We start from the raw sequence: 26353 nt of genomic DNA, 5'->3' as shown, positions 1-26353 counted from the left end.
GTGCAGGACATCTATGCGGCTGGAGCAAAGATTTTTAACTTTTGGGGGTTCAGGGAAGCCTCTGAAAATCTGATAAACACTCTGGACCTTCTCCCCAGAAGAATTATATCTCCCCACTCACTCACCCGCGCACAGTTTTACCCCCGCAAGAAGTCCCCAGGAGTCCATGGACTCCAGGGTGAAACCCCTGGCCTGAGGATGGCTCTGGCACTCTCTAGGGTCGTCATCTATTCTGAGTTCTCTCCCAGGTCCCGCCTGGCACCTGGGAGCCCTGCCTCGGGCGTAAGCTGGCTGTGGGCGGTGGGCGGTGCCCAGCCCTTGGCCATAGACGCGCTCCAGTCTCCACAGGTCCCAGGACTCGAGCTGCGCAGCCAGAGTGGAGCTGGCACCAGGAGGCTGCGCTGCCCGGCCCCCGATCCAGTTTGAGGACGCCAAGGGCAAAGGGCAAGCGGGAGCAGGGCCCCACTCCGGACGGCTTGGCTAGCCAGGCTGCGCCCACCGCCCCGGGGCTCCGAGCCGAGCGCTGCGTCTCCTCTGGTCCGGCTCCTGCAGTGTTAGCGGAGCCCGGGGTCGCGGACGGCGCCAGCGCCACAGGCTCGGTTCGTCCGCTGCAACCCCAACCCGGACTCGCGGACTGAGCCTCCGGCACCACCCGAGCCATGAAGATGCACTTCTGTATTCCGGTGTCCCAGCAGCAGCCGGACGCGCTGGGGGGACGCTACACGGTACGCCGGGGGCTGAGGTCCGACTGGGCAGGGAGGAGGCGGTGACATGGTCGGGGCTCACCAGATCGCTGGGCTAATCCGGGATGGGACGTCTCTGTGTTGGCAGCTGTACTCCGTGTACCTGGACGGGTTCCTCTTCTGCAGGGTGCGCTACAGCCAGCTACATCGTTGGAACGAACAGGTGAGCTGGTTCGAGGCAGGTACCAGCCCGTTCATGTGAGGCAAATGAGGAAAAGTACACCCAGTGGGGTCTGGGAACGTGACTCTGGCAAGATACTGGGCCTTTTGAGGGCTCCAGGCTCCTAATCTGTGAAACAGGGTTGTGGTAAGAATTAATTGTGAATTGCTTGGCAAACAACTCAGTGAATACATGTTGCTGCTCCTAACCATCTACAACTGGGAGATGAGGGAACAGAGTACAGATGATCCTCCCAACCAACCCCTTTCCAGCCCAATGATCACCACCAGCTCCACCTGGCAGGGTGCTGGGCGATGGTGGGCTCCAGTTCAGTGCCAGCTGTACCCCAGGACAATGTCCCCATTAAAATGAGCAAACCAAGTCTAGACCAAGGCGCAGTCTTAGAAATCGTGCACATGGTATTTAATCTCCTTTCTCCCAGAGTTCTTAAGCTTACCCCCCTTTAAAAAGGTATGTCTTTATTTTTGTTTTCAAACCACTGTATTCATAGGCTTCAAGTACTGGCAGGCTTGGAAACCCAGGAAACAGATAACGATAACATGAAGACAAGAGACCATGTCCCACTGTAGTTTCTCACTCTGATGTCCTGATAGAACTTTCTCTGGGACAAGACAGATTTATTAGCCTGCTCTAATGGGTTTTATTATACTAACAAAGAAGTGTTGCAAGTCTTCAAAATGGGGGTTAGGGGAGTCAAGTTCGGAAATAAACTTCACCCTCTCTCCCACCCCATGCACAGTATTTTCTTTTTTTTAATTTATTTTTTAGATTTTGTATCCTGATAATAAAGAGGAGAGAGAGAGAGAGAGAGAGAGAGAGAGAGAGAGAAAAGCATGGGAGAAGCGAGGGAGAAGCGAGGGAGGGAGGGAAGGAAGGAATCTTGCCCAAGCAATAACTATTACCATTTTGGGGAAAGTACTTTCAGACAATCTCTGGGGTTCTGGTAAGTATACACACCATTTCCTTCTGTTGATGGACCACTCAGTTTCGTTTTTCTATGAAAAACCTCACTGTAGTGAGCCCTCTTGTTCATACATAAAAAATCCCCAGCTGTAATGTAGTTGCTTATTTGTGTGGTGTCTTTGAATTGCTAGCTCGTGGTACAGTGCCTGTGAACCAGGAGGTCCTCAGCAATGGTTGTCAGATGACTGGATGAGGACGGGCATGGGTTCAGACCTCTGAAAGATGAGAAGTTACTGTGACCAAAACGTGTTTGGAATGTTGGGAAGACTGCAGAGGCAGGCAGATGGGGATCTCAAAGGAAAAGAAAGGTTAGGTGTTTTAGGCATTTGGAGGAGGAAGTTGAGGTATCATCTCCCACCCTCATCTGTTTTTTCTGCAATGTGAGGTAAGATTGGGGCGGTAGCTCTCACAGGGTGAAAAGCAGAAGGTAACAGGGAGGAGGAGGAAGAAGGTGGAATTGACTGGCCAATTTCTGGCTGGTCACCTCACCTCTTTTCTGACCTTCAATTTTCTTATCAGAAATAATAAGCAAATAGGTGGTTATGGATGTCAATGTCACAGGGTACTTGTGCAGATTAGGGACCAGTTTCTCATACAGCCTGGCACATGCTCAGTAAACACTGACTGACTGAAAGGCTTGAAGAATTCCTGAATCTGGCCCTCCATAACCAACAGGCTCAGGAGAATGCTTGTTTTCATAAAACCTTGGATCTAGCAAATACCAGCAGGTCCAGAGGCAGGGACATAAAGTGAGTTAACTTTTATTCTTGATCTTCTATTTTGGAACTCATGAACAAGAAGCTGATTGTGATTCACTACAGTGGACTCTTAAATATTGAATTGCCACAGCCATCTGTAGGGTATACAATAGATATTAATGAATACTTCATATTTGTTCCAGATTTCTCTAATCCTAAAGTGGAGATTTCTTTATCCGGTTTCCAACTACCTTATACCTTGCACTTATCATTGTTTCCCCTTTCTGTAGAAAAAACTCCATTTTAAAGAAACTAGTTAGATATTAGGTGACGATTGATATTTATTATTACTTTAAAACAAAAACTAACATTAAACAGTTACTGTGTGCTAAGGTTGGTGCCGAGAGCTTTACATGTAATAGCGTGTTTAATTTTTACAACAGTTTGATGAGCTAGGATTATAGTTAGCCACATTTAACAGATGAGAAAAGTGAGGCACAACTTGCCTAAAGTCATACTGCTAGTAAGTGTTCGAGCCAGGATTTGATCGCCAGAACCTGGCTCTGACCCATTATGTTTTGTGGTTTCTTACCAAAGTTGACAAAATAAATCGTATTAGTAACACAATTGAGACAAATGATTGAGTTCAAACTAACATGCTTTTACTTTATTTTGGAATAACATAAAATTCCCCAATTTTAGGTGTTCAGAGTGATGCAGCCAATGTATACAAGCACCACCACCATAATAAAGATAGAGAGCAGTTCCCACATTCTAAAAGTTCCCTTGTCTCCTTTGCCCTTGGTCCCCTCCCTCTACCTCTGGCCCCAGGCAACCAAGGTCTGCTTTCTGTCGTCAGAGTTCCAGGCACAGGCTTTAACTCCAGCTGCCCAGCAAGCCCCTGTAAGGTTGGTATTGCAATCGTCATCATTCCTGTTTTATAGACAAAGAGTCTGAGTAAAGTTGCCAGATAGAGCAAATAAAAATACAGGATCCCCAGTGAATTTCAGATAAGCAAAAAAAAACTTTTTTAAGGATAAGTATGTTCTGAGCAATATTTGGGACATACTTCACTGGACGTCCTGTATTTTATCTGGCAACTCTAAGTCTGAGACAAACGTTAGGTGACCTCTCCCAGCCACTTTTCATCTAGATTTTATTCTTTCTATCCCATAGAAGATGTGAAATGGGTCAGAATTCTTAATCTGATTTAACACAAAGCACTATAGAAAAAGAAACAATATGAAGGCCCTATTCGTGTGTGTGTGTGTGTGTGTGTGTGTGGTGAGTATATAAGTGTATTTCCAATTGATTTCCTGAGAAGTTCTGCATCCTGATAGAATAGAAATTTCATCTTATAGAATTAACTGACTTAAGAAATATTTACAAAGTTCCTATTAGATGCCATGCACTGCGTTAAATTAGGTGAAGACTCTGAATTGAGCACGTGTAATTTTTGGCTTTAAGAATTGGATTTGTGTTTTGTATGTTGTGTATTGTTTTGTATTGCTTGTATATTAGAACTCTAAGATTGAGGAGGAGCACCTGGCCCAGGTGAGATGGACCCTGCTCCTTCTCAGCCAAGTTACGTGAAAGCTAATGCATGTAAGACCAAACCTGGGGAGAGGTGGTTATGTTTCCAAGAGGTCAGTTGCCTGAAGTCACTGCCTGCAGCCCTGTCCCCTGGTGAGGCTCCCTTGAGGTCTGGCAGCTTGCCTCCTCTGCTGCTGAATGCTGTCCATCTCTCGGCCATGTGAACTGCCTGACCTCACTTCTTTCTGTGCCTTTAAATGAATAAAACCAGTTTGATTTATGTCCCTGCCCTTGCCTGCACCAAATCCCTCAAATGGACTTAAAGAAATCTACGAAGGAAACATTTAACTGGCTTGTTTTAGCCAAGTATTAAAATGAGGCCATCTGTGTAAGTGATACTGAACTCTATGAAAAGATGCTTGCCTCTTTGCAAATGTTCTGTCAGCATCAGACATGGCAGTGGGGATCCTTCCCTGGGAGAGGAGGGTTGCGCGAGACCACATGCACTGGTCCAGGCTTCCTCCCTGCCCAGGGCCAACCCAGCTTGGCTCCTTCTCCTCTTTCACCTGATCTTCCCTCTTCCCCAGTCAAACCCTCTGTTGTATTAGGCTGGTCCATTCATTGCCTCTGCCTGGCTCATGTCCCCCTCCTGGAAGGACTCCAGTTTCTGGCCAACTGGTCAGGGACCAGCTTTTTCTCAAGGCCCACCTTAAGCCTCACCTCCTCTGGGAAGTCCCCCTTGATGGCACGAGATGGCTTTCTCTGATTCCTGTGCCACTTCGTGTATAGACCTTACCATGTTTCTCCTTTTGTAAGTATATTTTGTCTGCCCTGATTATTTAGTTGCAAAAGCTAAATTTTTTTATTTATTTAAGATTTTATTGAGGAATTGGGGCAGGGGAACAGCATTGAGAAAACGGGGAAGGGGAACAGACAAGTTGCTGTCCTTTTGTTCTTTAGCCTAGTTGTGGAGGATGTCGCTTCACTGGCCCATGTTGGTATTATCATTGCGCTCTTCCTGGGTGAGGCAGATCGGTCGCGGCCACTGGACGGCCACTCACGGCAGCTCTCGGCAGCTCACGTTGGCTGCCGGCCGCTCACAGCAGCCCAGCTCCAGGTCGAACTGTTGTTGACCATCTTAGCTGTAGAGGGCAGTGTCACTGGCCCGCATGTGGGATCCAAACTGGGGCCCTGCTGCTCAGAGCTGGCGTCCCAAGCCAGCTGTTAACCAACGTGCCACTCGACTGGCCCACAAAAGCTAAATATTTAAATAAAGGAATGAAGGCTGTAGGCATGCATACTCAGCACAGCATCCTACTTTAGTAGATACTCAATAGAAATTTGGTAAAGAAGGAGGAGGAGGAGGAAAGGAGGAGGTAAATGAGGGGGAGGAGAAGAAAAAAGTAGTGAAGAAACTGTCCAAGTTCTGCCACTCATTATCTTGTAGGACCTCTGTTTAAGTCATTTCCCTCCCTAAGCTTGAGGTTACTCTTGTTGTCAAGTAATCTTGTCAAGGTGAAAGGATGTTGTCAGGTACCCACATTGTGGGAGGATGGCAGTGTTAATGGTGAAGATGATCATCTACCTCACAGAGTTGTTTTGAAGAACAAATGGGATTATGTATAAACTCCAGGCTAATGTTCTTTGGTACCAAGTGCCACAGCCCAGATTGCTTTGAGCTGTGGCTCTTTATCTGAAGAATCTGGGATTTTGATTACAAGGGGCCTTAAAGAGGTAGGATGAGTGAGTCAACATTAGAAAAAGAGATGGTAGAAAGGCCATTGTGTCTGTAATTCCATTTGTCCCAGGTCACCCTGCAAGTGCATAGCCCAGAAGGAGGTAATATTTTCGATTGACCAGTAAAGCCTTCTTTGTGTTAAAATGCAGAACTGCACGATGGAAAAACCAGTGTAGGAGATTGTGCTGGGATTAAAAAAATATATTATCTGAACATGGTCTTTCAAAAAAAAAAAAAAAAGATCAAACAAACAAAAACACCTCACAACAAAAGAACAGAAATGTGTTTTCCTTTTGGTCTCTTGAAACAATTTTTTGAAAGAGTGGGCTAAACTGTAATACCAGATAATTCTCAGTATGCTACTGGCTTTAATACCTAAACTGTGTGCTGTCTGAGACCATTAGGAAAGGCTATATTTTGATAGAGTTGAAGAACTTGTGAGTTGATGAGTGACTTTTGGCAGACTTGACTAGTTTACTGTATGTATGTTTATCTTCCCCCTTCCACCAATATTAGAGACGGGAGGGGAAAGATTCTTTGAGAAGTCAGCTCAGGTTGTAAAACCAGCTGGGAGAGTTTTTGCTCCGTGATGTGGATTAAAACCTTAATCCTTGTTGACTTTCCCCCCCAGATCTTGGCTTTAGGGAAGGGGCTTTTAAAAACTGCTCTCCTACAGATGGATAACCTAGGCAGCCCTGCTGGTTCAAGGATGCTGTGATTCAAACCAATTTGGGAGCATCTGTGATATTTATGAACACATGCCAACAAAGACAATTGCCTTTTAAAGATCACTTAATCAGTTAATCAAAAAATAATTGCATGAGAAGAAGACAGGATTTTGCTTCCAGTTAATGGAATTAGCAGAAATGGGGTCCAGAAATTCCAGGATATTTGAGCAGCTCTGCTGGGGATAAGGTTCCATCCCAGTTGCCTTTGGACAGTCTCTGGCATGGCAGGAAAATATCCTTGAATTTAAAATAAACAGAATTGTTGTTATAATATTTTATACTATTAATACTAGATTTAGAAGAAAGTTTGCAAACAAATGGCTACAGGGGTGAGGCAGGTAATTTAAATGAAAGACGTGGATCAGGTGAGAGGCAATGAGGGGTGGTGGAAACTGCTTAGGTCTCCAAAGGCGATGGTTGCCTGAGAGAATGGGAACCAGGTTATTCTAGACCTTCTGACTTTTCGAGAGAAGCCAGAATATGAGATTTTTTTAAAAACTTTAATTTTGTAGACCACTTTTAGATTTACAGAAAAACTGCAGAGATAGTACAGAGTTCCACCCAGTTTTCCCTATTGTTTTCCATTAGTATGGTACATTTATTACAGTTAATGAACCAGTATTTTTACAATATTATTAAGTATAGTCCATAATTTATTTAGACTTTACTTAAAGTCCTTAGTGTTCACCTCATGTCCTATTTCTGTTGTCATGTCTCCTTAGGCTCCTATTGACTGTGACAGTTTCTCAGACTTTCCTTGTTTTAATGACATTGACTGTCTTGAGAAGTACTGGTCAGATATTTTGTGGAATGTCCCTCTCTTGGAATCTCATGTTTTCACATGACCAGACTGGGGTGATATGTTTTGGGAAGGGAGACCACAAAGGTCAAGTCCCATTATTTTTTAATTGGCAGCTCACACTGGCTGCTGGCCGCTCATGCTGGCTGCCAGCCACACACGGTAGCTTATGGCAGCCCACTGCAGCAGGGGCTGCAGCCTATGCCGTCACTGGCGACTCATGGCGGCCCAGCTCCAGGTCGAGCTGCTGCTCACCATCTTAGCTGTAGAGGGCAGTGTCACTGGCCCCTCATGTGGCATCCAAACTGAGGCCCTGCTGCTCAGAACTGGCGTCCCAAGCCAGCTCTTAACGAACATGCCATTCGGCTGGCCCTCGAGTGCCATTCTAATCACATCATATCAAGGCTACCTGCTAGCAACACGACTAATTACTGTTGATGTTGACCTCTTACTGAGGCAATGTTTGCCAGGTTTCACCACTGTAACCCTTTTACTTCCCCTTTCATAGTGCACTCTTTGGATGGAAGTCACTATGCACAGCCCACATTTAAAGAGTGGAAGTGGGAAGTTATACTCTATCTCATTGTGGGATGAGTGTCTACATAAATTATTTAGGATTCTATTGTACAGAGATTTGTCTATTCACTCCTGTTTATTTATTTATTCAATAATTTATATCTGTATGGACTCCTGCATATTCACTTTATACTTTGGGTTATACTTCAATATGACTTTATTTTCTTGCTCAAATTATTTTAACTTTGGCCTGTGGGAGTGCTTTCAGTTTGTTCCTATGTCTTTTTGATATACCCCATTGTTGATTTTTTGTTTTTGCTGTTTTTTTATTTTATTTTATTTTATTGGGGAACAGTGTGTTTTTCCAGGACCCATCAGTTCCAAGTCAAGTCGTTGTTTTCAGTCTAGTTGTGGGGGCGCAACTCAACTCCAAGTTCAGTCACTGTTTTCAATCTAGTTGTGGGGGGCACAGCCCACCATCCCATAAGGGAATTGAACCGGCAACCTTGTTGTTCAGAGCATGCACTCCAACTAGCTGAGCCACCTGGCCACCCCTGCTGTTGTTGTTTTGAGTACTTCCTTGTTTTCTGATGCTACAAGATGCTCCAGCCTCATCGTGCATCCTTACTGCCTCAGTCTTAGAATCAGCCATTTCTCCATGGAGCCCTGGTGGCTTTTATTGGAGAACAGTATTAAAAATCAAGATCTAGGCACTAGGTGTTTGTTGCCACTGCATTGTTGTTGCTTCCAGTTCCTCACAGCTGACAGAGTTAGGAATATATATGTGTGTATATGCATATCTGTAAATAGTTCTATATGTAACCATCTGTATCTGCGAGGTGTGATCAAACAATATGGTGAATGTTTAAATAAAAAAAAATTATTATAGGGCCGGCCGAGTGTCGCGATGGTTAAGAACTGGCTTGGGATGCCAGAGGACCCCGGTTCGGATCCCACATATGAGGGCCAGTGACATTGCCCTCTACAGCTAAGATGCTGAACAACAGCTCAACCTGGAGCTGGGCTGCCGAGAGTCGCTGGCGACGGCGTAGGCTGCAGCCCCTGTGGCAGTGGGTTGCCATGGGCTACCGTGTGTAGCCAGCAGCCTCAGTGAGCGGCCGTCCAGAAGCTGGCGACTGATCTGCCTCGCCCGGGAGGAGCGCAATGATGATGCCAACTTGGGCCAGTGGGGCAACATCCTCCACAACTAGACTGAAGAACAAAACGACAGCAACTTGTCTGTTCCCCTTCCCCCAATTCCCCAGCGCTGTTCCCATCCCCCCAATTCCTCAATAAAAATCTTAAAAAAAAATTATTATAGTAAAAGACACATTGCCATTAATCCACCTCAAAACACTTCCCCTTGCTTTGAACACACTTACCCATCGTTCTTGCCACTTTCTGAAGCAGTTCTGGAAGTCCTCTTTCGTGAGTGTTTTTGTTTGTTCTTTTTTTTTTTTAAGATTTTTATTGGGGAATTGGGAGATGGGAACAGCGCTGGGGAATTGGGGGAAGGGGAACAGACAAGTTGCTCTCCTTTTGTTCTTCAGTCTAGTTGTGGAGGACGTTGCTTCACTGGCCCAAGTTGGCACCATCATTGCGCTCCTCCCGGGCGAGGCAGATCAGTCGCCAGCTTCTGGATGGCCACTCACAGGGGCTGCTGGCCGCTCACGCTGGCTGCTGGCTACGTACGGTAGCCCATGGCAACCCAGTGCCACAGGGACTGCAGCCTATGAAGTTGCTGGCGACTCACGGCAGCCCAGCTCCAGGTTGAGCTGTTGTTCAGCATCTTAGCTGTAGAGGGCAGTGTCACTGGCCCTCACATGTGGGATCCGAACCGGGGCCCTCTGGCGTCCCAAACCAGTTCTTAACCATCGTGCCACTCGGCCGGCCCCCGTGAGTGTTTTTAATTGTGCAGTCATGGCTGCCTCGATGTCATGAATCATTTTGACTTTGGGGAAGAGCCAGAAGTTGCATGGTGCCAGACCTGGTGAATAAGGTGGATGAGGACACACCATGTTTTTATTTGACAGAAATTGCTGTATACCAGAAGCGATGTGTGACACGGAGTATTGTCATGATGGAGGTTGATTTACAGCACATTTTAAAACACATGTTTTCTCAAACATAACTCACACCTGACTGCCTGCACTGAACAAGGTGAAACTTGTCACACACAGTTATTAAGGCTCGACGTGCCACTTCCTCTATTGAAGACCCCTGCCTTTCCGTTGGATGGCACTCAGCTGTAGCATTCACCATATGTTTTTATCAAAACGGAAAGGCTCCATATCTCTAGAAACCTCCTTAAGCCAAAGTATCCCTCCTTTTGGCCACTAGGAAGGGTTAATTTTAAATAAAGTGCTGGAGTGAGATGTGCCCTAAGTGGAGGCTTTGGTATCTCATCAACCTTGAATTAGAGGCTCTTTGCCATAAATGTATGTTTTCTGAATCTTTCAGCTGAGACGGGTCTTTGGAAATTGCCTGCCTCCTTTTCCACCAAAGTACTATCTTGCAATGACCACATCTATGGCTGCTGAGAGAAGGGACCAGTTGGAACAATATTTGCAAAATGGTAAGTATTTGGATTTTTCATATACAGATTTATTGAGATTTAGGTTACACACCATAAAACTCACTCATTTAGATATACAGTTATTAGTATATTTACTGGACTGTACAGTCATCACCATGATCTAATTTGAGAACACTTTCATCACTCCAGAAAGAAACCTCATACCTATTATCAGTCACTCCCTAGTCTTCTTCTCCGCCGGCCCCTGTCACTCACTACACTAATTTCTGTCTTTATAGAGTTGCCTGTTCTAGACATTTCAGATAAATGGACTCACACAATACATGGACTTTGTATTTGGTTTTAAAAATACTTTTTCTTTTCTCTAGCTTACTTCATTGTAAGACTATAGTTTATAAGACATAAAATTTGTGTTGACTGTTTAAGTTATCAGTAATGCTTCTGGTCAACAAAAGGCTATTAGTAGTTAAGGTTTGGGGGAGTCAAACATTATACTCAGATTTTCCACTGCATGGTGGTCAGTGTCCCTAACCCCCACGATGTTCAAGTGTCAACTGTATACAATGAAAGGTACATTCCCGTCCATCTCAGACCCCCAGGCTTCTAGAAGTAAACACTGTTACAAGTGGCTTAAGTATTCCTCAGAAAATATTTGTGTGTATAATAGTGTGCATTATATCCCTGTTTGTTCAACACTAATTGAAATTAAAAAAAATATTAAATTTATTGATATGAGGTTTCAAGTGTTCAATTCTGTAATACATCATCTATATATCACATTGTGTGTTCACCACCCAGAGTCAGTTCTCCTACCATCACCATGTATTTTACCCCCTTTACCCTGTTCTGCCAACCCCATCTCATTCCTTACCCTCTGGTAAACACTAAACTGTTGTCTGTGTCTATGATTTGTTTGTTGTTTGTCTTGTTCATTTGTTGCTTTCAGTTTTATATCCCACATATGAGTTCTTGACTTTTTCTGTCTGACTTATTTTGCTTAGCATGATAATCTCAAGATCCATCCATGTTGTCACAAATGGCAGTATTTCATCTTTTCTTATGGCCAAGTAATATTCCATTGTATATATGTACCACATCTTTTTTATCCAATCATCTATCAAAGGACACTGGTTGTTTCCATGTCTTGGCCACCGTGAATAATGCTGCAATAAACATAGGGGTACACATATCTTTATGGATAAATGTTTTCAGATATTTTGGGATAGATAACCCAGAAGGGGGATTGCTGGGTCGTATGGTAATTCTATTCTTAATTTTTTGAGGAGCCTCCATACTGTTTTTCATAGTGACTGTACCAACTTACATTCCCACCAGTAGTATATGAAGGTTCCTTTTTCTCCACAATTTCTCCAACACTTGTTATTACTTGTCTTGATAACAGCCATTCTAACAGGTGTGAGGTGATATCTTACTGTGGTTTTCATTTGCATTCCCCTAATAGCTAGTGAAGTTGAGGATTTTTTCATATATCTGTTGGCCATTTGTTTGTTTTCTTAGGAGAAGTGGCTGTTCAGGTCCTCTGACCATTTTTTTTTTTTTTAGCTGAGCCATCCTGCCACCTGTTGGCAGCTCAGTGGCAACTCAGCTCGGGCCGGCCATCGAACCACTGTTGCTCAGAGCTCAACTCTTGAGTGAGCTCTTAACCAACTGAGCCACTCGGCCGGTCCTTCCTCTGACCATTTTTTAATTGGATTTTTGTTGTTGTTGAGTTGTATGAATTCTTTATATATTTTTAATATTAGCCCCGTATCAGAGGTATTGTTTGCAAATATCTTCTCCCATTCAGTTGGTTGTGTCTTTACTTTGTTGATGGTTTCTTATGCTTTGCAGAGGCTTTTTAGTTTGATATAGTCCCATTCTTTTATTTTTACTTTTACTTCCCTGGACTTTGAGATCAAATTCATAAAACAGAACAAAAATCATCAGATTTGTATGGAATCACAAAAGACCCTGAATAGCCAAAGCAATCCAAAGAAAAAAGAACAAAGCTGGTGGTATCACACTCACTGGCTTCAATTTATACTACAAAGTGACAGTAATCAAAACAGCATGGTATTGGCAGAAAAACAGACACACAGACCAATGGAAGAAATTGAGAATCAAGAAATAAACACACATATATATGGGCAGATACTTTTCAATAAAGGAGCCAAAAACATACAATGGAGAAAAGAATTAAAAAGAGGGACTATTTGAAAGCTATGTGCAAAAGAATGAAACTAGACTGCTATCTGTCACCATATACCAAAAATAACTCAAAATGGATCAAAGACCTTAACATAAGACCTGAAACAATAAATTGCATAGAAGAAAGCATAGGAAGCTAAATTTATGGACCTTGGGTTCAGAGAGAATTTTATGATTTAACACTAATTGAAATTTACTTACATAATTTTCTTTATCTGATTTTTAAAAACTTTTTATTGTGAAAGAATCTCTAACTTACAGAAAAGTGACAAACAAAAGACAAAAATTTCTGTATACGCTTCAGTCAGATTTCCCAAATGTTAACGTTTTACATTGCTTCATTCTCTTTCATTTTCCCACGTGTGTTTGTATTATGATGTGTGTGTATATATACATATACATATAATTTTTGAGTCACTTGTGTTGCACACACAAACCACTTTACCCTTAAATACATCTGTGTGTATTTCCTAAGATCAAGGACATTCCCTTCTATAGCCACAATATGATTACCATATTGTATTAACAGTAATACAGTAATGTTTTCTAATCTACAGACCTTATTCAAACTTCATCAGCTATTCCACAGATGTCCTTCATAGCAAAAGAAAAAAATTTCTTTTGTGTGTTGATTTTTTCCTCTTAAAATATATATCTTACAGAACATTCTAGATCAGCAATTATAGATTTACATCGTTATTTCTCATGGGTGCACATTTTTAAAAAAAATTAGTAAATGAAAATTTTAGAAGTGGTCTATTTCTCATTCATCTTTTGTAATGGAGGATATACCTCTTTCAGGTCTGTTAAATAAGCCCTTTCCAGCTCAAAATGTAATATTTTTTGAATTTTTGTTCTCTCTTGGTTTATTTTCTCATGTCTTAGAAAAATACTTCTTTAACAACTAGCCTTTCACAAACAATCACAGTACTTAAGGGGTCACTTTCCCAGGCGTGGCCTTTATCCATATCATCAGGATGTCTCGTAAATCCGCTTTAGCAAGATGGATATTGAGCTATTTGGGTATGCATGAATAAAGTGAGATTTCTGGAAACAGTTACGTGGCTTTGGTGCGATGGGTTCATGTTGTCAAAGCTTCCTGGAGGAGGCAAGCTCTGCAGCTTTTCATGTATCTGAGAGGTCACAAACTCCACTGCCTTCGAGGATGCAGCATTGCTTGAGAAGGCCTGGAGGGTTCCCTGGAAGACAGAGCATTTTAGTAGAGAAGTCAACCCAGCCCCGTGCTAACCTGGCTTGCTGTCCATGTTTTTCAGTAACCGTGGACCCAAACATGTTGAGAAGTGATGTCTTCGTTGATTTTTTAAAACTGGTCCAGCTGGTAAGCTTGTTCTTCCTTACTAATGTCATATTTTGATGCAGAACATGCCTCTTGGTTAACCATGTATGCGTTTCTAGCCATCCACCCCCAAAGAAGCTTACCTCAACCGAAATCAGTGTTGCTGTATCAAACAGAACATTGGAGACTTGACACAAGATGGGCGTGTTTCTGGGAGATGTGGTGGAGGGCACCTTGGTCAGGGAGCCTTTCTAAAAGAAGTGACATCTAAGCTGGTATTGGAAGATTTCTGGGGTGGGCAGGGAGATAAGATTATACTCTAGCTTTTTTTCCCATTAGAGGAAAAAACAAAACAAACCCATAGTATCTGGTGGTCAGGAAAAGGGAAGAAATCACTGCTTCTTATTGGGGGTGGGTCTACTCCAGCTGCCAGTAGACACTTCCCCTGGATCCTCTAGGGCCAGAGTGATTTATTAGTAAAAAAAAAGGTGCAGTCAAAGCAGGAGAGAATCTGCTGGCCAAGCTTGCAGCAAGATTGCTCCTGCAGGGCTGGTGGGAGCTACGAGGTCAGGAATGAGCAGTGGTGATATGTGGATGTGACAGACCATGAAAGGAGCCCAAGGAGACAGATGAGGCAGTTTCGCCACCTCAGTATTATACAGACTCCACCTGGATATTTCCACTGCATCTCATATGTTTTTGGCCTGCAGTTTCCAAGTGGTTATTGCCAAATAGCCACATGCTCACAGGCCTGGCTCTCCAGGGCTCAGCAATACAAGAACACTTTCCTGTCTCTGGGCAAGGACACACAACATTAGAAACGTGAATACATGTGACATTTCAGGAGTCCAGGGCAAGCGTTTACCGAAGATGGCCAAAGGCAAGCTGCAAAAATAAGAGGGGTTTGCTTCTACAGGGGTGTTTAATCTGTGCTAGGCTGGTGCCTTAGGTGCAGCATCTCATTTATCCCTTGCAGCTTGTTAAAAGAGGTGCTATTAGTATCTGTTTCTCAGGTTAAGTGACTTGTCCAAGGGCACCTATCTTGTAAGTGGAAGAGATGGGATCTGAACCCAGAGCCCCTTCTCCATTGAGGTTGGGAGGTATTTCTAGAGTGGTTGTAGCCTACCCAGCCTGGCACCCCAATAGGTCCCCCTTGTTTTCTGTGTCTAGACCCCCTTGACTTATTATGCTCTGTGCTTCTGCCCTGTGATCGCCGTAGAGATGAAGGGACATTTTTTTTTTTTGGTAAGTGTGTATACCTTTATTGGAAGGTATACTCCAATATAATGACTGAATGACTGAATGACTGAAACTCCAACTTCATAATTGCATTGTATTGTATACAATATGCAAAAACAAAAGAGGAGCTGATATATCTTTAGCACCTATTAGATGCTAAGTTCTATGCTAACTGTTTTCAATTACATATCTTTTAATCCTCATATGAACTCCTAGACAGTTTTATTAGACAGGGATATTGAGGCTTAGAGTTTTATAAATTTGTCCAAAGTAAAATTGCTAGCAGGCTCTTGCAGAGCTGAGGCTTGAACCCTCTTATTTCAGAGTACATAGCCATTTCACCATGACACATTTCCAAGTGTTGCAGGCAATACACAGGTAAATAAAATGCAGCCTCTAGGAACTTGGGAAGTGAGATGTATATTGATAAATGATAATACATGAATTTTATTATTAAAAAGATCCAGTATTGCCATCTTAGGTATTGATGAAGGGACTTTTGAAAAGGCAAAACTGAAGTCTTTAGACTAAAGACCTTTTTATGTTCCTGGTTCTTAAACTGTCATGTTCTATGGCCTCGTGTGAACAACATATTTGAGAGAAAGAAGACTGAGGAGGTATTTGGAGTGGCTTTTGTGTGTCTGGGAAGTTAGGGTAACTTACATATTTGGGAAGTTTTGCCCATCGTGGCGATGTTTAGGGGATCTGTTTCCTCATTTCCTCTTAAGAAGGTTTCCCTTGTAGCTAAATGATTAGGGCCCATTATTAAATGTGGTGAAACTTAGAGCTTGGCGAGTCCAAGTATGGATTTTCTTGGGTAAGAAACCTCAGGAATAAGTACCATGGCTATCAGACATTCCTCTACCTCAGAGCAGAGTCAATAAAGCACTCTGATTGATCTTTGGGAAACTAACACATTTCTCAGGTTATTAAATTTGATTGGAAATGAATTAGCACATGTTTTAAAGTGTGTTAAGGTAGTCCATGGTATGGGAGGATGTCAATGTTTCTTAAAGACAAATGTGTTCAATTTTCTAGTGCGAATTGTTCATTTTGTTTCTTGATCCACCCTAGATCAGGATGACAGCTTAGTTAAGGTTTTGTTTTTCTGCAATCCAAATCCACCTAGTTTGCTTTTTTCCTCTAATTGTGTTTTTATGTTGCTTTACCATTTTATTAATTATACACATTCAAGTAAAGTTCTGATATCACAAAGAGAGCCAAACTTTTCTTTGATCACCACTCCAAACCTAGAATGTTTTACCTGCTGTGCACTGGCTTTTATCTCATAATATAAAGGTTTTTCTTTTTTTTCTTTGCTTTTTTTTTTTAAAGATTTTATTGGGGAATCGGGGAAGGAGAACATACAAGTTGCTGTCCTTTTGTTCTTCAGTTTAGTTGTAGAGGACGTCGCTTCACTGGCCCATGTTGGTATTATCATTGTGCTCTTCCCGGGTGAGGCAGATCGGTCGCCAGCCACTGGACGGTTGCTCATGGCGGCTCTTGGCAGCTCATGCTGGCTGCCGGGCACTCATGGTAGATTATGGCAGCCCATTGCAGCTTCACTGCAGCCTATGCTGTCGCTGGTGACTCATGGCAGCCCCAAGCTCCAGGTTGAGCTATTGTTCACCATCTTAGCTGTAGAAGGCGCAGTGTCACTGGCCCTCATGTGGGATCCAAACCGGGGCCCTGCTACTCAGAGCTGGTGTCCCAAGCCAACTCTTAACCAACGTGCCACTTGGCCGGCCCTCATAATATAAAGGTTTTTCGATGCCATAATGTATCTTCTTTACCATATTGTTCAAAAAATTTTTTTCCAAAGCAAAACATGTTCATGTTTTAAAAAGTAAAATAGTGCTAAAGAGGATTATAACATAACTATCTCCTGCTCTCCAGAGGAAATGGCTTTCAAATCTTTTAGCTTTTTTTTCAGAGACTTAAAAATCTGGAGGTTAATGACATACATGTCTAACTTTCTCTTGTTCTTCAATTTGTAGACATCTTCAATTTGTAGACATTATCTGCTTTGGGTGATGAGGATTTCAGCTTTTTTTCCCCCCAACTTTCTCATATCACCTTCTTCCATTCCTCTCTTCTTCCCAATTTTGTTATGTAACAATTAAAAAAATTTAAATCCTCAGTATTTTGATCACTATAATATGTAACTATTTCTTACTGCTGAATAAACAATGTTTGTAATTACCTTTACTTTCTTAAACAACTTTTGTTTTTCCTGGAGTTACAATGGCATCACTTAAAAGAAAAACATATGCTTAGTTGTCTTTAAACATATAACTCTTTCCATACCTATAACAGTGCTGAAAACAGCATTTTCCCCACAGTCTATCCAGTCAGATTGTTTTCTTGGAGGGGATTCATCCAGAATCTCTGTTAAAGATGAGAGAGATTTGAGTAAGTTTTCCTGCTAGTGGGAAATAGCCAGTAGAAAAAGAGAGTTTGAGACTGGAGTGGGCGTGATTTGTCTTAATAAGCAATAGCACCAAGTATTTGAGGAAGGAGGATTGAACATGAATTGGGATCAGGTGGAGGAAGGATGCCTTTTAAACCAAGTGTGAGACAAAGAGAAAGAGAAAGATAGGGTGAGGAAACGGGCACGGTCCAAGATTTATGCGTATAAGTAGAGTGAATCCCTTCTTGATGTTTCTTTCATATTATACTTATAGGAGGCAAGGTCAACTGGTGGGTTGAGGGATGTGGTTGGTGGCTCGCAAAAAGTGGAGAAGGTTGAAATAGAGTGTGAGTCAGAACTCTGTTGACTGAAGTAACTGGTAGGACATGCCAGAGAGAAGGAGGGAGACTGAGGGCCAATTGCCAACCAATGTGTCTCATTTCAACCACAGGCAAAGAGTTGGGTGGTCCTTGAAACTTTTGCCTGCCTAGATGTGGAGGTTACCCACTGAGAGAAGGTTACCTCAACTGAAACCATTGTTGCTGTGTCAAACAGAACATTGGAAACTTTAATATTAATGTTTTCTTCTAAAACACCAGTAGTGTAAACATGCAGCGATGGACTAGAGAGAAAGGTAATGTGTATAAACAATCAATTTTTAAATGTTCCATTTTAGCTGCCACCATCCTAGTTTTGTTTCAGCCTCTCACTTAGATTATTTTGAGAAATATGGCACCAAGATTTTTCAAATACCTATTTGTACAGACTGTTCAAAATAAATTACTGCATAATCCCTGCTCTGAAGTTTATCATCTAAGCAGCCATCTAATCCAGCTTTAAACAAATTAAGCATAAAAAAGCCAAGAACATTAAAAAAATAAATACTAGAGTGGATAAGGTGGAGTTCAGTTACTTCCTTATTAGTCAGGCCTTTTTCAGTTGCAAGGGATAAAATCACAAATGCAAAATTTATTCATTTAAATGAAAAGTCGAAGTTTGGCTGGCACTCTCTTCCCGGTCTCTACTCCAAGCTCTGCTTTTTCTCTGTCCTGACTTCATTCTTACATACCCTTTCTCCATGCTGTAAAAATTGCCATTTGCTTCAAGATTAGCAGCCCCAGCTGAAGGAGAATATCCTCAACTTCTATCCTCTTTCTTTCTTTGTTTAAAAAGATTTTATTGGGGAATTGGGAGAGTGGAACAGCGTTGGGGAATCAGGGAAGGGGAACAGACAAGTTGCTGTCCTTTTGTTCTTCAGCCTAGTTGTGGAGGACGCCGCTTCACTGGCCTATGTTGGTGTTATGATCATTGCGCTCTTCCCGGCTGAGGCAGTCGGTCACTGGCCATTGGACGGCAGCTCAGGGCAGCTCATGGCAGCTCACAGCAGCCCAGCTCTAGGTCACAATCTTAGCTGTAGAGGGCGCAGCGTCACTGGCCCATGAGGGAACTGAACCCATGGCCCTGTTGCTCAGAGCTTGCGCTCCCAAGCCAACTCCTAACCAACTGAGCCACTCCTTTCCTCTTTCTTTCTAATGGAGTCAGAACTCCACTGGGGGAGGCAACCTGTGAGGTAATTGCTAGAGAAGGCGGAAGGAAAGTTAAGGGGCAGTTGCCAACTGACTTGTCTCAACCTGACCAATGGCAAAGGGCTGGGTGTCTGGGACTGGATAAGAAATATGTATTTGGTCTCTGAACTGGGTTCCTGACACAGAGCTCCAAACACCCTTGTAATTTCCTGAGTGATGGGGTGATAGGTATGTCTTGCACAGAGCTTCTAAGACTCATATATAGATGCGGAGTTATAATGTTGCACACCTGAAACTTATGTAATGTTATAAACCAATGTTACTGCATTTTTTTTTAAAAGAGTGTACTTTTATATTCTAGTAAGATTGCTAGTGACTGGAGGCCTCTAGATTGCTTCAAGATGGGGGCTGGTCAAAGACATAATTACAGGGTTGGAACTTTTAGCCCCAACTCCCAGCCTCCTGGGGAGGGGAGGGGGGGAGAGATTGGATTAATATTTGATCATGCCTACATGACAAAGCCTCCATAAAAATCCCTAAACTACAGGGTTTGGGGAGCTTCAGGGTTGGTGAACATGCAGAGGTGCTGGGAGGGTGGTGGGCCTGGAGAAGGCATGGAAGCTCTGTGCCCCTTCCCACACACCTTGTCTCTTCCCTTTGGCTCTTCCTGAGTTGTATCCGTTATAATAAATGGGTAATTGTAAGTAAAGAGCTTTCCTGAGTTCTGTGAGCTGTTCTAGAAAATTATCAAACTTAAGAAGGGTGTAATGGGAACCCCCGATTTATAGCCAGTTGGCCTGAAGTGTGAGAGGCCTGGACTTGCAGCTGGTGTCTGAAGTTGGGGAGGGGCAGCCTGTCGACTGAGCCTTGAACCTATGGAGTCTGTGCTAACTCCTGGTAGTTAGTGTCAGAAGTGTTGGTGTGGGTAGAGAAAAACAGTGTTTTTCCCGTTAGTGTCCCTTGAGCAGTGTAAGAACATTGGAGGGTTTTCAGCAAGAGGACATTTTTAGGTTTGCATTAAAAAAAAAAATTCTCTCCTGCGTTTTGAGTCCCAAAGGACATGCCAAGGACTTGGGGAGCTTCAATCACCTCCTCCACACTACCTCAAATAAATGTCCTTAAGTTGAAATATATATATATATATATATATATATATATATATATATATATATATTCATAGATATGTAAAACCTGGCTGCTGTATGGACAGTGTTTTGTAGCGGGGGAAGACTGGAAGCAGGGAGACCAGTAAGGAGACCATGGTAGGGGTCTAGGGAAGAGGAGATGTCCATTGGGTCTAAGGTTCTGGAGATGAAAACTAGATGGATTCAGGAGATAGTTTAAGATGTAAAATGTACAGGACTCAGAACTTGATTTGATATGAGTATTGAAAACATCTTCCTGAATCTTTCCTTGATTCCTTTCATTTTTATCTGTTGCCACTAATTCAAATCAAGGATATAACTTCCTCCTCATTCCCAACAATAACAAACAATAAAAGTACCATTTGAGTGACCACAATGAGTGCCGTTCCGAGTTCTACAGGTTACTTCCTTGAATCCTCACCACAGCCCTATGAGGTGGGCACTACTACCATCCTTATTTTAGAGCTGAAGGAATGAGGTGTACAGAGGGACAGTAATCTCTCCAGGTTTACACAAGGTCACATGCAGTGAGTGGGAAAGGTAGGCTGCTGACCTAAGCGGTCTGCTCTGTGGATTGCACACTTCTTAACCATGCACGTGGTCTGGCCCAGTCCCTTAGTACCTTACCCACAGATTACTGCAACCAATCTATCTTGAGTCTCCCCCATCTTCCAGACTTTATTCTAGTCCATTTTTACCACACTACCAGACAAATCTTTCTATTCCTCTATTTTATCCCTTCCGTTTCCCTGGTCCACAATCACCATGGCTTCCTTTTGCCTTCTTAATAAAATTCTCAAGTGTCTGATTTCAGGGCCATCTATAATCTCACTTGCCCAACCAGTCCAATCTGCGTCCTCACTTTTTTTTTGCAGAAGTATTTAATAAAGACATGCATTTATATCATTTCGATATCTCACTGGTCTGCAATATGGTTTGAGTTGGAAGTTGCATTGAGGTAACCTAAATTAATGATAGACTTTCTTTCAGAATCATCAAAAAACAATGGCATTCTTTTCATTTATTTTGTGAGTGTTTTTCCCCTGAGGCAACAGATATCTGTGATTATAAGCCAAAAACCTTTAAGAATCCAAGACCTAGGCAAAAGTATACCTAGAAAGGGGCAACAGTTGCTCTGGGGAATCCCTTATCCCCGATTACCTGTATATCAGCTAAGTATGGGGTCTTAGGGGGTCCTGGTGTGGTTTACAATCAATCAGTTATAATGATTGCAGGGTGGACTAGGGAAACCTTCCAAAATTCCCCCGGAAAAGTAGAAGTGAAGAAAGTATGGCCTGAGGTTGTTTGGGGGTTGCTCAGAGCCTATGTTGTGGAGGAGGCAAACCAGTGGCCCTGACATTCTGTGGAAGGGCGCGGAGTGATTCTCAAAGGATTCTGGGAAAATGGATTGTCCCAGCACTGGACGCCTGGAGGGAAAACTTGGCGGTTCTGCATTTGCTGATTCCGAGGCCATTTCTGACAGGGAGAAGCCACAGGACTGTTTGAAAAGCGACAAACACAGTGATCGGTAAATGGCAAATTCTTGTCATGTAGCCAGAAACTTATTCTAGGTAGCATGATATGGTACCTTATGGTGGTAACATGGTGGCTATATAGTAACTTATTCAAACAGACACCCTGGGGAGTGAAAGGAGTACTCTAATTATTACACTCATATTAGACCACTTTGGTTGCCATAACTAAGTACAGACTGGGTAGCTTAAATAACAGAAATTCCTAGGACTATGAGAAATAAATTTCTTTTTTGCGCACGCATGGAGCAAGAGCAAGCTCTCTGGTGCCTCTTCTTATAAGGGCACTAAGCCCGTCATGAGATACATAACCTCACCTAACCCTAATCACCTCCCAAAGGCCCCTTCTCCAAACACCATCACATTGGAGGTTAGGGCCTCACCATGAATGGTGGGGAGGAGAGAGGATGGCCAGGAAGCACAGACATTCAGTCCATAGCAATGCTGGATGCCAGGCTCACACTGGAACCTTCCTGGACCAGCTGGGGGATGTGTCCACTCTATTTAAGGCTCAGGCTCTAGAGCCATGTGGAGCTGGCCTTGCCTCCTGCCTCTGCCGCCATCTAGCAGTGTGTCCTCAGGCAAGTTATTTAACCTTTGTGAACTTTTACTTCACCTGAAAAAAGGGAAATTAATAAGTATATATACCTCATGGAGTTGTTCTGAGAATTAAATGAGCTAGTATATATGAAGCAGTTAGCACACAGCACAATGATCAGTATCATGACCTAACAATATATTTGTATATAACAAATACATAGATATTATATTTGTTTATGAATGGTATGCTATTTATACAGTTGCCTATATGTGTAGACATACTACATTCATAAACATATGTTGTTTTTTTGGACCAGCTTTTTGAATTTGGAAAACAGCAGATTTTCTCTTCTAGAGTGCTCAGGTTCAGAATCATAGCAACTTAGTAATTGTAAGTATGAGGGAGAGGGGAAATTAAAATTTAAAGTCAAAACTTGCCTTTTGATAGCAAAATAAGGAAAAATAAGCCTGCCACTAATGTGATTGGCCTTTTGAGATAAGTGGGCAATGTGGTTGAGTTGTTGGGTCCCCCTGGTTTCCTATAAAGCCTGATGCCTAATCTGTTGTCTGGGAATGGGGGTGGGGTGGTGGCTAGGTAGAGGGGAGGGAGCGTTCAGGAAGACTAAGGAAAAGGGAGGTGTTGCCGGTTAAGATGGAAGGGTTTCACCTGGTCAGCTTACCTGAGCCCCAGCTCTGCAATCTCCAATCTTCAGGGTGCCCCATTTGGATCTCTTCTCCCCAACCTGACACCAGGAAGGAAGGTGACTTGGTTGGATAGAAAGTTTTAGTCACTAAAAAGAGATTACACCCCACCCGCTGACTCTGCCCTTTGTATTACTAATATTCTGGCTTACATAGTAAGCTTAGAACACAGAAAACTATTTGAGTGACTCTCTGTTCTCCCAAAGATGACCCATAACTAGGAGATGCCTAGGAGAGAATGAACTTCTTGCATACAGTGGATGATGGGGCATTAGGGGTTAATCCTGTTGTAGATCCTGGGATGAGAAAGGTTGTGGCCTGAATCAGCCTCCTGGACATGAGGCAGCTCTGTGGACTGACAGGATCCTGTGTGGGAGGGGCTAGAAACAGCCTACCCCCATTTGCAGCTACTCTGTGAGTCCTGTCTGGGCAACCACTGGCCATGCCCCTCCTGGGGTCCCCCTCTCTATGGTAACTGAGCACTGATCTCAGCTTTGCACTTTCCTAAACTCAGAGAGCCTTCTGGTGTCTAGTGTGTCCTTGACATTCTAGAGCCCAGGAACCTCATATGTCCCCAGATTTGTACTCACCTCTAGCACACATGCATCCCCCCACAGAATACATGAGCACAAGTAGAGCGTCTCTGAGCTGGGGGTGCTGGCACTCAGCTGGGCACCCACGCGCAGACAGTGACTTGCTTCCCAGGCCTCAGAGTTTGCACACGAGATTTTTGCTGTAGCAGAATCATAAATTACTGCATATTATGGACTTTTAGGGGAGTCTGGAAAAATTCAAAATCTAAGGGTCACACGGATGATTCTTTCCTAAAATGGATGCCTTGTAGTTTATTTAGAAATCATTCAAGCTGGATGTCATTGCTTTGCCTTGGCCTCTCTACATACCCCTCCTAATCCCCACCCTGTGTCCCCCAAACTCCATTCCAAAAATCTCTGCTCTCATGTGCTTCTGGGTACTGTGTACCCCCAAAGCCCCGGGAGAGGACACTGCTGACTGTCAACGAGGTGCCCCACTGAGGGTGCTATGGGGCTTACTGTGTTTCTCCTTTGCTCACAGGACACGTTTGGAATCACTACCAAGAAAGCCTCTCTGGACATATTTCTGCCTGACGGAAGGAGCATTCAAGCTGAAACTCTAACATCCGACACTGCTGAAAGAGTCCTAGAGGTAACTTTCATCCAAACACCAGCTCTAGAACTAAACTTAGAAAGCAATCTGTTTGAAAGCAGGGACTAGGATACAGTTATCTTCCAGAAGCTTCCTGCCTATCATTTTACTCTGGATGATTTATCTGTAGAGATGCTGGGATTTTCTGGAAGACTGACCAAGGAATCTGAGCTACAGCCAGTACCCCATTCCCCTTTGGTTTTACTTTCCCTGTGGGCATCAGTTTTCCAGAGACCTCTTGGGGCATTCTCAAGGCTGTTGTCAGTTCCCTGGAATGCAGCCAGGGATGTGCTCTGGAAATATGAAAAGTGCTTTATTATGGGGTGCACCATGGTTGGGAGCAGGAAGGAGGGTGGATCCCAGATGAGTATGAAACAGGCTGTATCCAGGTGGGCTGGTGACAGGTTCTAGGCGAGAGTGACAGCGGATTTCTCAAAGGCCAGAAGACTTGTCCCTCCTCTCCCACAGAGAAAACCCCTGAAATCAACACCCCAGTGGGTCTAATTCTGTACCATTCCTGAGTTTTATTCAGTTCTCTGAGAACTCCAAGGATGAAGCCCAGAAAGCATCCTCTCCTTCTTCAGATGTGGTCGCTTCCAGCTCCGCCCCTGAGCTGGGCTGCCAAGGGGACACATCTTCTCACACCCACACACTGCTCCCAGGCCCCTTTTCTTTGGAGGGTTTTAGTTCTAATCCTCCAGAGGATACCCGGGAGAATAAAAAGTTATAAACAGGAGGAAGTGGGACAGTTTCTAGGACCTTGCCAAGGACAGAAAGTTCTTGTGCTAGGGTCATGGTATCTGATGCCTTCTGAACTGAAAATGAACAGAAATGTTCCCTATTGGGTTCCCAGCTCTCAAGCCATCTTCTAAGACAGTGGGGGTGGAGCCATGCATTATGGCCTCTCTTTCTAGCTTGGAGATTTAAACTCAAGCCCACCTGTACCCTCCTGGCTTCAGAAGAGCAGTTTGTGTCCCCAGATTAGGAAACACTCCTTCTCTAGATCTTGGCCCTGTCTGAGCATGGTTGTTTTGGACCTTTCTTCCTGCTAAAGTCACCGCACACCCGACCTCAACCTTTTCATGGCCCCTGTATTGCTGACTTGGCTGAATGGTATCAGCTGACTGGTTGCTGAGGCCATCCAATGAGAAGTTGCCCTAGGCCCCTCCCAGTCCTCCTGCCACTGTATCCCAAGCCTCACTCCTATTCCCTCCTTTTTCGAGCCCTCATCATTCTCAGCTAGATTTCTATAGCAGACCTGAAATTAGTCTCCCTGTTTCCAGTCTTGCTAATCTCTTGTACTGATTTCCAGAATGATCTTTCTAAAAAGCATCAAAGACCTTTGATGCTTAATGTTTTAGGGGATTTATCCCTCCCCCCCCCAAAATAAAACCCAAACCACAGTTTCTTCAATTGCCTTCCTGGGGCCTACAACATGAGAGACAGACACATAAATGAAGGAGGAGAAGGACAGTGATAGTGAAGACCACACACTCAGGTACCTCTGGGGCCAGGCAGGTAACTCCGGTACAGCTTCAGGATGTAAGATAATTTGGAAATAGCTGGGCCTGTGGACCGCCCTGCTTGATGACATCATTATTGACATATTTTCAACACACTGGGCTCGCTAGCCAACCTAGACATACCTGCAGCTGAAATTGGCTGCTGGTAGGAGTTTGGAGTCTCCTATCTGCTGGGGTTAGGACAAGCCCCAGATTCAAATAACAATGCTGTCATGTCGTAGCTGTGTGAGTTTGGGTAAGCTACTTAACTTTTCAAGACAGTGTCTAAGTAACTATAGAAATAGTTCATGTTCCTTCAACAGTGGTGGTTATGGTTACTGGTCATAACTGGTATTGTCATTGATAGTAGAGGGAGTGTTGAATAAGTATTTAGTGGGGCAGTAAGGCTAGGGTTCTACAATATCATGTTTCGTCCTGTTCACCTTGTAACTAATAGCGTAAGTTTAATTAGGCACATCTGTGATCTCAGAAAAATGTACTCTTCCAATCACATTGCCCTGTGAGACACTCCAACCCATGACACTGACGTCATTAGCATCAGGTAAGTTTAACTGGAGGTTCTACTCTCAAGGTGGTGGATTTGTAGAACAGGTAAAGGGAGCACTTGGCCA

At 43.4% G+C, this 26353-nt stretch overlaps 1 protein-coding gene across 1 annotated transcript in view; it reads left to right on the top strand.

Moving 5' to 3' along the window:
* The first annotated feature begins 372 nt into the window (after positions 1 to 372).
* The window catches only part of SNX31 (sorting nexin 31), a 77901-nt gene continuing 51920 nt past the window's right edge, over positions 373 to 26353 (top strand). Inside the window, exons 1-5 of the mRNA XM_019642529.1 lie at positions 373 to 725; positions 832 to 906; positions 10360 to 10474; positions 13918 to 13982; positions 24109 to 24219. Coding sequence (XP_019498074.1) covers positions 660 to 725; positions 832 to 906; positions 10360 to 10474; positions 13918 to 13982; positions 24109 to 24219 — 432 coding nt within the window. The 5' untranslated portion in view covers positions 373 to 659. The remainder of the gene's footprint in view (positions 726 to 831; positions 907 to 10359; positions 10475 to 13917; positions 13983 to 24108; positions 24220 to 26353) is intronic.

Source organism: Hipposideros armiger, unplaced genomic scaffold (assembly GCF_001890085.2).
Source record: "Hipposideros armiger isolate ML-2016 unplaced genomic scaffold, ASM189008v1 scaffold_70, whole genome shotgun sequence".
NCBI classification, from domain to species: Eukaryota; Metazoa; Chordata; class Mammalia; order Chiroptera; family Hipposideridae; genus Hipposideros; species Hipposideros armiger.
Note: the sequence above shows the minus strand (reverse complement) of the source record. Positions and strands in the feature narration are given on the sequence as shown.